We start from the raw sequence: 15,408 nt of genomic DNA, 5'->3' as shown, positions 1-15,408 counted from the left end.
ATACTTCCTGTTTAGCCTCAATGACCGTGCCCACACTAATGGTATATACAGGGACCTCCATCATTCCTGTATATACCAGTCTGCTACCATCCCGGTAGGTAACACACATCATCCATGTTTTTACCATTGGGGCAGGCACTGTCCGCTTGCCATGGTACATCGGCATTGGGCGGGCATGGAGGACACCATGGACCAATAGGATGTGTAAAACGCCAGCATGTAGCAGAAGTGCAGCGGAATCTAAAATATGCGCCGAGCCACACAGACCGGAGGAGCAGAGGGATCTCCTCCCCTGCGTCGTTGGAACGAGGTTCGGCGAGAATGTATATTATTAGTCACTATTGGGGCATTATACTGTGTGGGGACAGTGTTGGGGGTATATTATATACAATAGTATACAGCAGGCTCAGGTGATCTATATTAATTCAAAGGTATGCAAATAGGGGGCGTGGCCTAAAATCATTTATTAATCGTAATGGAAGTTATATGTTCAATTAATGGGGACTTTGACCATAATCGCTAAGCACTAGTAAGAAGCCTTATTTATTTGTAGCTAAACTTTAGAGTCCCACCAAGGGCAGAATCGTTGACCACAAGCTTATCCAAGAAGAAAAAAAAAAATCCACTAGAAGTTCTGTATGTAAAGATTTTATTCAAAGCTTATAAAGAAAGGCTCAGAAAACAGATGTTCGATTTATTAAAAAAAAAGTCACTAGAATACAGAACACAACTAAAAAATACATTGACACGTTAAGAAACCCATGAAGACTATTGTACAGATTTACGTGCTGTCAGTAGTAGGGACAGGACGGGAGTGATCGAGGGTGCAGAAAGTGGACACATCCGGGAGTCGATAAGATTGTGGAGTCACCGCACCCTCTGATGTCTTGTGTATGTACACCCTGGATACAATATATAAAAGCTATAGTACTATATACAACAGGTCATCAGCTCAGAGGTTATAAAAGTACCATGCCCTTCAAAAAAAGTGTATAGGGTAAAGACATAAGTAAATAGACACAAAGCGTGGCTTCTGTTCAACAAACGCTTGCCCAAGAATACACTGCCCTGACTTCTGTGTAGGAAACCCTAATAAATGCATAGTAATATGAAGTTTAGTGCAAATATAGTAGAAAAACAGCTTAGTTCTAGCCGGTCCTTACCACATGTGAACCTCACAGCCCCTCAGGTTGGAGTTGCTATATCTGCCAGTCTCCAGGAAATAGGTTGCAGCAAAGCCACCAAGACACTCCCGATAACCCTGATAAAAAGTCACTCATTTAAAATTACATCCTAAAACAGTCTTAAACTGCCCATAGACTTTAGTCAGAAGCTGCAATCTAATGCCCATGACGGCTTCCAGACCAGATGTTGGGATAATAGGATCGATTTTTCGTGTCTTCAAAGATAAGCGGCATCATCTCTCGCTACTACATAGAAATAACACTCGTATCGATACATGTCATTCCCCACATTTCAGCCAACTCCTACATCTAGGTCAATAAAAACATCCTTCTGTTTCATGCGATTTGGAGTACCAGCTCACTAGACATCCTTAAGAGACCCGGCAATAAATCCTCGAGGCACCCGTCAAGGTGTTTTACTCCCTGTATTGCGTGTTATTAGAGATCTACCTGAACAAACCTTAAGAAGCCACACACACTTATCTCAATAGAGTTTAGTCAACTTACAAGTCATTCACACTAAAATACAACTTATTGTTGGGATAAAACTACCCACATAAAAATTTCTAGTTCAATAAAATGGAATATTTTTCACTTTTCACTGTCGAGTCCACTCTTAAAATGTAACCCCTTATGGGACTGAACACAAGTAATGATTTCTGGTTTTAATCTGGAGGTGAAAAAAAAGTCTCTGTTGGGAAACCTTGATACCTTAAGATTTATAATATTAGAGCCAAGTGAGAGATGTTATCAGTAGGATAGGATTTTTATTATAGGCCTTGGTGAAAAAAAAATTATAAAAATGGAGTGTATATACTTTCCATTCATTTTGGCTCTCTAAAGAACGTATGCGCTGTTCATAAGACACTCTTTGTCGTCAATTGGGTTCCACATGGCTCGGAAACCTGCGTTCTCCTGATTCTTCCTCGTCACCTTCACGAAAAACAGGATCATGACGCCTATCAACGTGGCAGCCAAGAGAGCAAGGAGGATAGGTAGCGCCACAGCTGTGGAGGAAACGTACAGGCATTAACAGCACATCAAACGCCTCTCTTGTGACAAATACTTTACAGTGGTATAGATCTATAATCTACTGGAGTTTTGTTACCGCTGAATGATACTAATGGTGGTAAATCTAGAATCCCCCCCAGAGTAACTGCTGTTTTATCAGCTCACGTATGCAGCATTGCATACAGCCGTGGTTTCCTGTCCGTGTGCACCTGCAATTTTGCGAATAGCCTACAGACCGATTCATTTATATGGCCCCATGCACACAACTGTGATGTTCACGGATCCGTGTGGGGGCCACGAGTCCGGGCCGAAAAAACTCAGGACATGTCATTTTACTGTAGGTATTTGTGGATCACGTGACCCTCTCACAGGGCTGGGACAAGCTGGTGACATTTCAGCACTCTTTTTTTTGGCAGATCCGTGAATACTGATGACACACGGATGAACTACGAAAGGATTTTTGCAGACAAACGGACCGGAAACAGACAACGGTTACGTGGATTGCAATATCACCACAGTCACATGCATTAGTCCTTAAGGTCATGTGCCCATGCAACAGATAGGACATGCTGTGGACAACATCTCCCCCAAATCTGCACAGTTTTTTTCCACTGCACATGCATGAGGTTTTGTTAAGCACCATTCACATGCATTGCGCTGTACTTTACATATTTCAGCGGTCCAAGAATCTGCAACTGATCCGAAGAGAACCTACTGCGTGGGCACATAGACTGACAAAACAAATGGCAAATAAAATCCTGGAGTCTTCTGTCAAGTCGCTCTTTTGTCCCTTAGGGAGTTGTGACATGTGGGAGTCTAGTGAAGCTGGGTGACAACTGTATAAACTATAAGGCCATGGCTACACGCAGACTAGGCTACTGAATGATTTTAAACTATTGAGCTACGGCTGAAGTCCAAATGAATACATGAAGTTGAATGAAATCTTGAACTGCAGCCGTCACTTAATGGGTTGTCTCAGCATAGACATTGGTGGCATATTGCTAGGATATGCCACTAACGTCATAGAAATCTGACTACAGTGACCGTTCTAGCCAATGGCAAAGTATAAGCATTGCTAGGAAAGCGGTTAGCGCTGCTCGGATTTCTTTGGCAGCCGCATAGTCAGCGCATTATAATCAATGGCCAACCATGTTTGTCACCTGGAAAAAGCTGACCGGAGACAAAATGGCACAGTGCTTTTACTAGTGCTGCTGCCACTACATCCTAGTGAACCATTTACCAGTCCATAAGATCGAAATAACAAATTAAAAAGTTCTATGCATATAATGTGGTGACTTTTCACGGCCTGCGCTGGAGTCCCTGTTGTGGTATACTGTATAATTTGTATATAGCTAAACTCACCAGTCACAGAGTGATGCAGGACACTGTGATCGGTCAAGTCATTGTCATCTTCTGAAATATAAAAAAGGAGGAAAAGTTAACCAGAGGCCGATCATGAATTGTTACTACAACTTGTACTAGAGCCTTCGATCCACGGAATGCTACGAATTTAGAAAACTGGAAGTTACCTGTACGCCCTGAGCACGTGTTCATGCAGTCGGTCTCACTGAGGTAGTTATTGCGGTTAGCTTGGCAGCCGCCATACACAAACTTTTTGCATCTGCTTGATGAAGTGTCATAGAACCATCGCTGGAAGGCAGCACGACAAGATCCAGTAGAAGCAGGTGCAGCGCAGTACTCTGAGGGTGCGGAAGAAATGGGACACATATGTAAGCCGTGATCTCCGCGCATCACTAATCCTCATCAGTTAATGTGGTCAGACAGCAAGTGGCATGTGCTCCCCAGTTATCAGAAAGTCCTAAAATAACGGATGTGGAGAACGCAGGACTTCTTGGCTGTGTTGTATGGTTATAAGTGATAGATCCAGAATTGTAGATCGATTAGGGAGATTGGCTGAAATCCTAGACACGCCACCTGTAAAATCTCAGCCACCACATCACGCCTTACATAGTAGAATATGCATTTTATATAAAGACATGCTCATCGTGCTACAGGGTGGAACATAAATTCTCTTTACCCTGTGAGATGCAGTCTCCTGTACTAATTGTTACCATCCCCCAGTCCTGAGCAATTCACCTTGTATGAGCTGCCAAGAGAGTGGGGGAAGGGAAGTGACAACAGCTGTGAGCATATTCCGGACTCAAAAAGTGGTTGTCCATTTTCAAGCCCATTCAGCTTTTGGCCTGACAGTAGAATATGAAGCCTGACATTGGCCTGGACACATAGGAAAGTATTCACACTGGTGTTGATCTTACAAAGCTGCATACATTATTATTATACTGGCATCGTCTGTGTGTCTGTGTGTGTCCAAGCACATATATAAACATACCTTTAAAGTTTTTTTTGGGGGCGTGGACTTTCTCAGGTTCTGGCTTTGAAGCTGGACGATGGAAAAAAAATAAAAAATCATTGTGGTTGGCGCAGCAATACAATTGGGACAAAAAAAAAAAGGGGGGATACAACTCTCATTGGACCTGACTAAGACATAAACTTTCTCACCAACACAATTGTCCACGCACACCTGCTCAGACAGATGATTGTTCTTGGAGCCTCCACAGCCACCGTAGGTGAATAACTGGCAGGACATTGACTCTGCATCAAAATACCAACGGCGAAAAGCAGCTCTGCAATTGCCAGTCACAGCAGGTCCGGAGCAGTATTCTGGATGAGAAATAGGAAGAAAGAAAGAAGAATTAGGTTTTGTATATGAGTATATTCACATGTGGCAGATTTGTTGCAGAAATTTCTACAACTGTAAATTCATCTGACTGAGGTTTGCAGAAATTCATGCACCTGCTGCAGAAACCACCCCTTTCAGATGGATGGAACAGATTTTCAGTTGCAGGAATTTCTGCAACAAACCTGCCACATGTAAACATACCGTAAAGGAAATGTATAAACAGAACAGGGAGACGGGACGGGACGGACGAAAAACGTCAGATATTCACCTGAAAAAGAACTGGCAGACACCATACGTTTACTGGGTGCTTCAGTGTCCCTGGACTTCACAGCTAAATAGGGAAACATAAAATATGTATATAGCAAATGTGTAAATTTGCACAAGTTGTAATACACTGGCATTATCTAAAGGAGTACAGGATTAGGAAAAAATGGTCGGATTTATATTTTTCTTCCAGAAACCGTGCCACTATTGTTCGTGGGCTGTGTCTGGTACTGCAGCTCGGATCCACTCACATCAATGGGGATGAACGGCGGCATCATTATAATCTAACCCTGGACAAATCCATTAAAACAAGAGCTATACAATAATGGAGAATGTAACTGGCATAAAGTAAGGCCATCATTTACAATAAACTTGGCGCTGTAACTAGGGGGGGGGGATTTAGACGTGCCGTGTGTATGGATGTCACCTAAGAGGGGCAGAGACCAGGACAGTTCTGCCTCCCGATATAGTCCCAGCTGCCAGTCACGCTTTCTATAAACCGGATTATAGTCCCTGATCGCTTCCCAGTTTGGGACGATGCGCTACTTCCCACATCACAAGAGTAGGTGATAAATGACCATATGCAATTTTAATATTCTGATTGTGCTACTTGAGATGACCTGTGTAGCGCAGGCGTCACACTCATCTGAATCCATAAGAGACATGTCTGAGGCTCCTGCATGGCATGCGTTTCTCCAGTTAACAATTATACAATGGAATTTTTATGGTGAGGGAGTGGAGACACCTGGGAAACGATCACGATTAATAATTAACCCAAAAATTAGAAGGGGGGCATGGGGAGTGTATTTGTGGCTTAACTCCAGTTGTACTCTGCTCTAAATGACATCAGGCGTTGAGAGCCGCTCCTACACGCTGGGCAGTACAGTTGCCATGCCAACGGTAAGACACCCAGAGAGTATCGTGCACAGGTCCTATTGGAATCGGACCTGCGCATGATGATCTCCAGGCGTCGTACGGTTTCCACAACAACTGTACCGCCCGCGTGTAGGAGCGTCTCTCCATGCCCGATGTCAGTTTGGGTGGGAGAACCGGAGCTGGACTTTAAATCAGGGATATCGTCAAGCCGAATGGTTTTTGCTTAACGTTAATATTTAATTTTAAAGGATGTTCCTTGTTGATGTGGTCCATACAGTTTTATAGGGGATATTGAATACTGGTCACCACCTAAAGAGACAATCCACTGTGTGCAAACAGACAAAATTCATTGTGGCTGAAACACTCCGTACATGACGGACACAAGCGGTCTGGGAACTCCATAGTGTACTGGGTGAAGTTATTTCTTAATAATAAGACTTCCCGCAAACACAGTTTAACAGGTATGTGGCACAGCCCACGATAAGACTGGCATACATGAGGCTTTGGTCTTATACACGTGACGTTACCTTTTACACCTTGGCATTTCGTCATACATTCTTCCTCTCCGACATGATTGTTCAGGTTCACAGGACAACCTCCATAGGTGAAGTTCCTACAGATCTCAGTGTCCGGGTCATACCACCATCTTATAAAAAACGCCCGACACGGCCCAGTTTCCTTTTCTTCTAGGCAGAAGTCTGTTAGGGAGAAGGCAAAGAACCGTCTGGTTAGTTTATAGATCAATAAACAGACACTCAGAACCACATTGATCATGTACGCTGTATACAGTCACATCATATCCGACTGGTGAGATAAAACACACTGAAATACAGCCTCTTATTTGTGAAGTGTGAACAAGGTCTTAAAAGGTACTTTTGCTTTTACTGCCTTAGTGCATCGAATATAAAAATATGTAGCAGCTTCTCAAATGTCTTACCATTTGAGTATACAGACCTAGGTGTCTCCGTGGTTACAGACTACAAAACAAACCCTGGGTAGTCTGACCCTGCAGTCATGCTCTATTCCACTCCCCATGTTCCCTGTTCTTGCCAGGGGCATCGCTAAGGAGTCTGGATGGTGGGGGTCACCAACAAGTCAATCTGCATAGGCAAGGCTATTTGTAAACGGGGCAAGGGCAGTGAATTGAATCCCCCCCCCCCAGAGTATGGAAAACCCAGCTAACCTACAGACAATAGAAGAGGGGGAGATGGAAGAGTAACAGAACTACACAGGGCTTGTTTGTAGCGCGTAACCTTGGCAATACATGGGACTGCATAGGAGCTGTATACATAAAACGGTGGAATAGTTAATACTATTTGCAAAGTTATTTGTTGTTGTTTTTTTAATTTATATTCACTGGAGCAATAAAAAATAAAAAAGTAGTAGCAAAAGTGTACTTAGCCTTTAAACAGTAGCCATCTTATGAGTCATTTACATGAGCAGCAGGGGTTAAATTCCAGCACTGCTAATCTTCTAAATTGTGGAAGAGTCAGGGATGTGTACTGTAAAGTCTGATGAAACCTTTGTATGAGGAAGAACAAGACAAAAGGGCCACAAAACCGCTTATTACTCACACAAACCGGCCGAACAGGTTTCATCTCAGCACTGAATAGTGACGGGCTGGGCCTTTGCATGAATGTATTTGGGTTAATGTCCGCAGACTATTTCAACCAGGGAAAAGATATTTCCCAAGTAAGAACGGCCACATCCAACACCCCCTTACATCACAGCTGGAAGAAACAGGAGGTGGGAATTACCCCATGCAGCTCGGCTCTCCATCCCAGGGCATAGATTTAAGTTGCTGTCCCTCCCCCATAACAAGTGTCCTTGTAAGTAGCTCAGTGGCCCAATAACCCGATGTAACGCCTGCTGTAGTATTACGTGGCTCCTATTCAAGGGAATGACAAACCACATAATCGGTGGCCATGAAGCGTCCTCCAGAGCAAGGGCCGGATTTTTCCAGAATTTGTTCACCATTTATTGGTCATGCACCAGTTGAATGTGTAAAGTTTAACCTCAAGAACTAAGTCACGGCCTCTCAGGCCCCCTCGTGTGGCTAAGGTCTCGTTCACATCAGCGTCAGGTTCCGTTCACGGGTCCGTCAATCTTTCCCAAGAGCAACATATGAACCGAAAGCCAAGCGGAAATCATAGCTTCCGTTTACATTTCCTTTGATTTCAATGGTAATGCTTCGGTTGCAAATGGTTTACGTTTATTTTGCAGAAACAATAGCGTAGTCGACTGCGCTATTGTTTCCGCAAAGGAAACCATTTGCACCGGAAGCATTACCATTGAAATCAAAAGGAAAGGTAAACGGAAGCTATGATTTCCGCTTGGCTTTCGGTTCATGGGTTCTTTTGATGAAAAGGTCTAAGGCCCCATGCACACGAACGTGTTTTTGCGTCCGCATTTCCCCCGAAAATCCACGGGAGAATTGCGGACCCATTCATTTCTATGGGCCCATACACACTATCCGTGTTTTCACGGGTCCCCGCATGTCCACAAATCCGTGCCGCACAAACTCAGGACATGTCTTATTACGGCCCGCAAATTCGATGCGGACATGCCCATAGAAGTCAATGGGCCGGTGGAAAACGCGGGTACACCTCCGTGTGTCAACCGCAGTTTGCGGATTTGCGGAAGTGTTGCTAGGCGACGACCATGAATGTGTTCTGTCGTCATCCTGTTTTACCTAGGATTTTTTTTTTTTAATCCGCATTTTGCGGATTACATACGGCTGAACTGCGGAGGACATTTCACGGAACATGGTTCTGGAATTTGCGGACCAGAAAAACACTACGGTCGTGTGCATGAGGCCTAACTGAACCCATGAACGGAACCAGACGCTGATGTGAACGAAGCCTTATGTATGAATTCGGCAGTACTAACACTTTTCTGTGGTGCGGACATTTAGTATTAGGCCAGGTCCCCATGTAGCGTAAACGCTGTAAAATTTCTGTAGCATTTACAGTAGAAGCAAAGTGGATACGATTTTGAAAATCTCATGGCCACATCGCGTAAAAAACAAAAACCACGAAAATGTTAATAAATTGATCTGCGGTACGGAATTTATATCCGCAACATATAGCCAAGTGCTGCGACGGAAATTGCAGGAAAAACAAACAAAACCTCTTCGTTTAATTAAATGGGGAAAACCCACCGCAAAAAAAAGCAGCAATTACAATTAAAAAAAAACAAAAACGCAGCGCAGGTAATGTTCAGCTTTTTCCCCGCTGATCTCTTACACACTGTGCGGATGAGATTTGTTCAAATCTCCTCCACTCTGCTGCTACTGCACATCAGTCGCGGAAAATCCGAAATATTTACGCTACGTGTGAACCCAGCCGACTAGGACCACCCGCAGTTCTACTGACTGATATCCTAATCCAGGTCTGTGGACTCTTGGGTATGTACACCATGGGGGGGGGGGGGAGACGACATCTCGGATACTCCTAAAACATTAGATTTGGGATCACTACTTTTTAACACCATAAACATCGGAAACCAATACTGTAATTTTACGACCAGATCCCACCTCCCCATCCAGCACTCCATTAACAATGGTCACAGTCCCTGCCGGCCAGAGGTGCACGCTGAAAGACTTCCATAACAATTTACATTATTGCTCTTTTTTCAGATCAAAACTGTTCCTCTTGAAAACAATCACGTCCTGTCTAGATGTCAGTTTCCCTCTGACTGTTTTCATTACAGCAAAAGTCAACTGACATTTAGTTCTCAGGTATTAAATCTGTGCATATTAAGGTGCAATATGGGCCTATAAACCTGTGTGTGCACGAGGCCTAAGGGCGTCTAGGTATGAACTAGCTCTGACAAAGAGTGGAATGTATCAAGTGGTGACAACAAACACAAGCTGTAATGTCACGTACGCACTAACATACCAGGACGGACCCCATGATGTAGACGGATAATCCCTGATCCATCCATCACATATAGGGACCATACACGGATAGTCAAATTATACGGACATGTATAACCCACCAATATGCTGAAATATACACTATCTGGACAAAAGTATTGGGACACCTCTTAGGGTATGTGCACACACACTAATTACGTCCGTAATTGACGGACGTATTTCGGCCGCAAGTACCGGACCGAACACAGTGCAGGGAGCCGGGCTCCTAGCATCATACTTATGTACGATGCTAGGAGTCCCTGCCTCTCCGTGGAACTGCTGTCCCGTACTGAAAACAAGATTACAGTACGGGACAGTTGTCCGGCAGCGAGGCAGGGACTCCTAGCATCGTACATAACTATGATGCTAGGAGCCCGGCTCCCTGCACTGTGTTCGGTTCGGGACTTGCGGCCGAAATACGTCCGTCAATTACGGACGTAATTAGTGTGTGTGCACATACCTGAATTCAATGATTAAGGGTGTTTTTCGCCATGCAGTCGCCTTTACGTACATTTGTGAAAGAATGGGTCGTTCTAAGGGCTTGTCCACACGTAACGGATTTACTGCAGAAAATTTCCACAGCATTTCTGCTATAACTAGCAGACAATTCACTGCGAAAAATTTGCACTATTTCATGCGTTTTGTTACTACAGAAAACGGCGTGGATTTTTGCGGCAGTTTTTTTTTTCATGGGTTGTGCGATTGTGATATTTCTTCTTTCCGTGTGGTCATTTCCACCCCTGTAAGAAATTCGACTGCGTTTCTGCAGCAAATTACGCAGTACATCAGAAAAACGCAGGAGATTAGTCCACTTTCCGCAGCAATAATTGACATTCTGCAGAACTAAAATTTCGCACCACAGGTGAATTTCTGGACCGAATTATTCTGCAGCGTGTGGATGACATTTGTTAAAATCACACCCACTTTGCTGCTACTGTATTCCGCTGCGTATTTTCCGTCCGACATTCCGTACAGAAAATACGCAATTCCGTTGTGTGTGGACATGACCAAAGGGTGCATTTACATAAGAGGTTCTTGGCGGCGCAGTAAAAATGCATTAAAGATGCACGCTGTTTTACCGCGAATTTCCCTGCTTTGGGATGTGGTTTTTGCAGGTAAAACAAAATGTGTTTCACCTGTGCAGACCACAGCAACCCACGGTAAAACAGTGAGCAATTTTTGCCTTGATTTTTTTTTTTGGCTGTATGGTAAAAAAAAACCCCCATAAAAGTCTCATCTAGATGCACCCTGAAGAGCTCACTGAATTGGAGCGTGGTACTGTAAGGTACTGCTTTAAGATGGGACGCCACTAGTTTCTGGAGTAGTAGAAATGTCTTCTGTGGAGTGACGAATCACGTTTCCCTATCTGGCGGTCTGATGGACGGGTCTGGGTTTGGTGAATATCAGGAGAGCGTTACCTGCCTGACCGCAAGGTGCCCACTGTAAAGTTTGGTGGAGGAGGGAGAACGTTATGGGGTTGTTTTTCAGGGATTGCAAGGTCTAGGCCTCTTAGTTCCAGTGAAGGGAAATCTTGATACTTCAGCACACCAAGACATTTTAGACAATTGTGGCTTCCAACTTTGTGGGAACAGTTTGGGGTTCGTTCCTTTTCTGTTCCAACAAGACTGTGCCCAGTGCACAAGGTCCATAAAGACATAGTTGTTTGGGTGAGTTTGGTGTAAAGAACTTGACCGGCCACACAAAGACCTGACGTCAACCCCATCCAACACCTGTAGGATGAACTAGAACGGAGATTGTGGGCCAGGCCCCCTCCTCCAACATCAGGGTCTGACCTCACAAATGTTCTTCTGGATGAAAAAGGGCAGAAATTCCAACAGACACCCCCCAAACTCATGTAGAAAGCCCCCAGAACAGTAGAAGCTGTTTTAGCTGCAAGGAGGGAACCAACGCTAATGTCTATGGATCTAGAATGGGATTTCATAAAAGCTCCTGTACTGTAGGTGTAATGTGTAGGTGTCCCAATACTTTTGTCCATATAGTGAATATAGGTGAAGGAGCTTTACTGCTTTAGCACACACATTTAATGTTTAACATCGCCACAACAACTGCAAAAACACAAGATACACAACAGAATGAGAAGAAAAAAACATAATAAATCAGGGCTCGTTCACATCTACGTCAGAGGCTGCATTAGGAGCCTCTGCTGCAGATTCTGTCGTCTTTGCCAGACACCATGAGGCTATGTTCACACACAAACTCAGTGGGGGGGGCACTGTATTTATCTCATGTATAGTGATTGTGGTTTCCTTTAGGGTACGTTTTTGGAGCATAAAAACACTCGTATTATGGTCTGAAATACACAATTAAAAAAATACACCCGCAAAATAGCTTCTCATTGATTTGAATGGGAAATACACAAGTTTATATGAGGTGTATTTTTACGCTTATGAATTAAAAAAAGGCCCCACAAAAACAACATTTGTAAAAAGAGAAGCGACATGTCACTTCTTGTAGCGTTCCACAAGCCGACTTTGCACTGACACTGAAAAAAACGCCTTGAAAAAAAAAAAAAAAAAAAGTCCAAAAACGCCTGGATTCAGAGGCGGTTTTCGCTTTTTATTTCAGTATGAACATATGCAATGTGAACATGGCCCTATGATGCAGAGTGAACAGTATAATAAAGCACACGTAGTAATCTGACTGTCTAATGTTGGACGTTCTTCTCGGTCTCTTATCCTTCAACACACTTGAGTGGTGTGGAGTAGTTGCCCATAGTAACCAATCAGGTTATGGCTTTCATTTGATTGGCTGTCATGGTTAACTCCGCCTTTACTTTGGTCTGAATAAGTGCATCCAGAGCGCTCTCACTAGGCCGTTTCCTATGGAAACTGCAAAACCGCTGACTGTGATATAGGGGGATATTAGTGTCACTCTTTGCTCTGAGGGATGGTTCTAGCGGCCAATCAGGAGACCACTAGAGCTGTCATTCAGAGCAAAGTGGCGGGGCTTGCAGCACTTGCACATCCAGTCACACATCAGTGGCACTTGCAATCAGTGCGCCGATGCAATTAAACCTAATTTTCCTCAGTTATACAACTTGCATGCCCTCCCCCCTCCCCTATACCACCCTGTCAGAAGTTTTGCTGACAGGTTCCCTTTAACTGCCGCTCCATAAAAAAATAAGTTATGTGGGGTGAGGGTGAACATCAGTCCCATGGGTCAAACCCCCATTGCTCTAACATTTATCACTTACCCAATCAATGGAATACCCCTGTGATAGGGCAGAATGGACTATTCTTTCCAGGTATAATACTGTAGCATGCTGCACATCTCTCTCCAATTAGGAATTGTATGAGTGATGCAAATACCACTTGACCACTAAGGCTATGTTCACACGCAAAAACGGCTGAAAATGACGGAGCTGTTTTCAAGGGAGAACAGCCTCTGAATTTCAGCTGTTTATTGTGGCGTTTTTTTAGAGCTTTTTTTTTTTTTTTTTTTTGACAATGAAAACCGGCTCAAGAAGTGACATGCTCTTTTTACACACCGTTTTTTAGATAGCGGCATAAAAAAAAGTCCCGTCTGAACTAAACGCCGTTTTTCCCATTGAGTTCAACGGGCAGATGTTTGTAGGCATTTCGCATGTGAACATACTCTAACTCAGCAGGAACGTGATCAAAAAAACATTTGGGACCTTGGAGATGTAAAAAAGAGTCGCAAAGTCCCATTAATCTCACAAATGAAGCCGCCCCAAATAAATTAGCGACCGCGTAAGACATGATCGTGTTAAGAACGAAGTTCTCATTCCGGAGAACTCCCCTCTATGATGTCCATATAACAGGACGACCCCTTTAATATGACTGCAATGTTCTAGACCAGACAACCCAAAATCAACAGGCGGTTGTTTAACATCAGGGTGCTATGTTACCACTAAAGGGTGAAAGGTGTCAATCTCAAGATCACGTCTTTTCATATTAGGCTCTGTTCACATGAGACTTGTGGCTTCCGTTACGATGACGGAACCGAGTGACGAAGATGTGACCAGAGCCCCATACAACATGTAGGTAAATGCTTCTGGTACATAGCAAATTAGGGATCATTGGGGAGCAGATGCTTTTCTACAATTGCCGCCAGTCATCCCAATCCACTACAGTCTGAAATCGCAACTTACACGAAACAGATCACATGGCTGGAGAGGGAACAAACTATGGGGCCTACTATCCATACACCCTACTAACAGTATCCACAACACCTTTACTACGGGCATAGGTCCCTTACTTTGGATCTAATACTTACCTTAGAAAGTCATACAGTGTCTAGTTATATGGAGAATCCCTTTAAATTTACATAGAGACCAGAGCACCGATTACCATTGGTTATTCCCATAATGGGGGGGGTGACTGCAACCTCTCTGGCCAAGAATGGGGACCAAGGACCTGCTAATTCTTCTGTTCTATGGACAGTCCTGAGTGTGAGTAACCAGTGCTGCATATCTAATGACAACGGTTGCTATGGGCACCACCACTTTTTTTTACAGCACTAGTCCCAAATGAAGCCCGTTCCCCAATAACGTGAATATAACATGGCTATTACCGTCCTGTGTGGGTTGCTCCCCGGCATTGAGCTTCTTGTAGGTCCTAGTGCCCTCCTGCTTGGTCAGTTCACACATGTCGAAGCCTTTGAGGGTACACCTGACCAGGTAGCACTTTCCGGCGGACATGACGGCCAGGTCACAGGTGTCAGTATTACAGCACCGATCCCAGCACGACTGCTCATCCGCCACATCCTCGGAGTTCTCCAGCACCTTCACTCCGATCTGAGAGGGCAGCTCCAAGCTCTCCAAACCGAACCCCTCAACGACTTCGTAACCCTCACATGGCAGCTGCTCGGGGTCTGCTAAAGCCAAGGGGATTAAGAGGAGGAGGATCCAGAGCGCCATCGCTATGCGCAGTCTCCGCCTTAGCGGGGTTACCGTTTGCCTGAACTGCGTCACTCGTAAAGAACGAGCCTTATCACGTGATCCGGAGAAGCCTAGCACGGTGTCGATGCCTTTCCTGCGCTTCAGTCACTGCACGTCTCGTTCTCGGGCAGCAGTGTTTCCTTACTAAGCCCCGCCCCGCGTGACGTTCCCAGGTAAAAACAAACATCCCGCCCAGTCTAGTGTTACCTAGCGTCTCACCACGCCCACTTTTACCGGAACAAAGAGAGGGTTGAGTCAAGCCCCGCACCGTGTAAATGTCACTTAAAATGTCCCGCCCCCTCCGCTGCGTCCAGGTTAGCGTTTGACCACGCCTACTCTAGACGACACTCAGGTGAGGTGAAGGAGGTGACGCCATTTTGTCTTCCTGTTTACTTCACCTCCTCCTCCCTCTCCTCCCTCTCCTGCTGGTGAAACTGGTTTTGGGGGGTGGGGAGTAGTTTCAGTTCTCAGTAGGACTGCTCAGTATTCAGTCACGGTGGTGAATTGTGTGGCTTCCAGTGTATCTGTATATGGG

General features: G+C 44.5%; 1 protein-coding gene across 1 annotated transcript; it reads right to left on the bottom strand.

Annotated features, from left to right (window-relative positions):
* Positions 1-632: 632 nt before the first annotated feature.
* SPINT2 (serine peptidase inhibitor, Kunitz type 2) lies at positions 633-15,037 on the bottom strand. Its single transcript, XM_075836057.1, has 8 exons — positions 14,507-15,037; positions 6,564-6,734; positions 5,165-5,227; positions 4,716-4,877; positions 4,546-4,596; positions 3,725-3,895; positions 3,558-3,608; positions 633-2,191 (listed from the first exon to the last, which is right to left on the bottom strand). The coding sequence occupies exons 1-8, from the start codon at positions 14,850-14,852 to the stop codon at positions 2,022-2,024; spliced, it is 1,185 nt and encodes a 394-aa protein (XP_075692172.1). The 5' UTR covers positions 14,853-15,037; the 3' UTR covers positions 633-2,021.
* Between the last annotated feature and the right edge of the window lie 371 nt (positions 15,038-15,408).

Source organism: Rhinoderma darwinii, chromosome 8 (assembly GCF_050947455.1).
Source record: "Rhinoderma darwinii isolate aRhiDar2 chromosome 8, aRhiDar2.hap1, whole genome shotgun sequence".
NCBI lineage: Eukaryota > Metazoa > Chordata > Amphibia > Anura > Rhinodermatidae > Rhinoderma > Rhinoderma darwinii.
The sequence above is the reverse complement of the archived record's forward strand: the minus strand, read 5'-3'. Positions and strand labels throughout refer to the sequence as shown.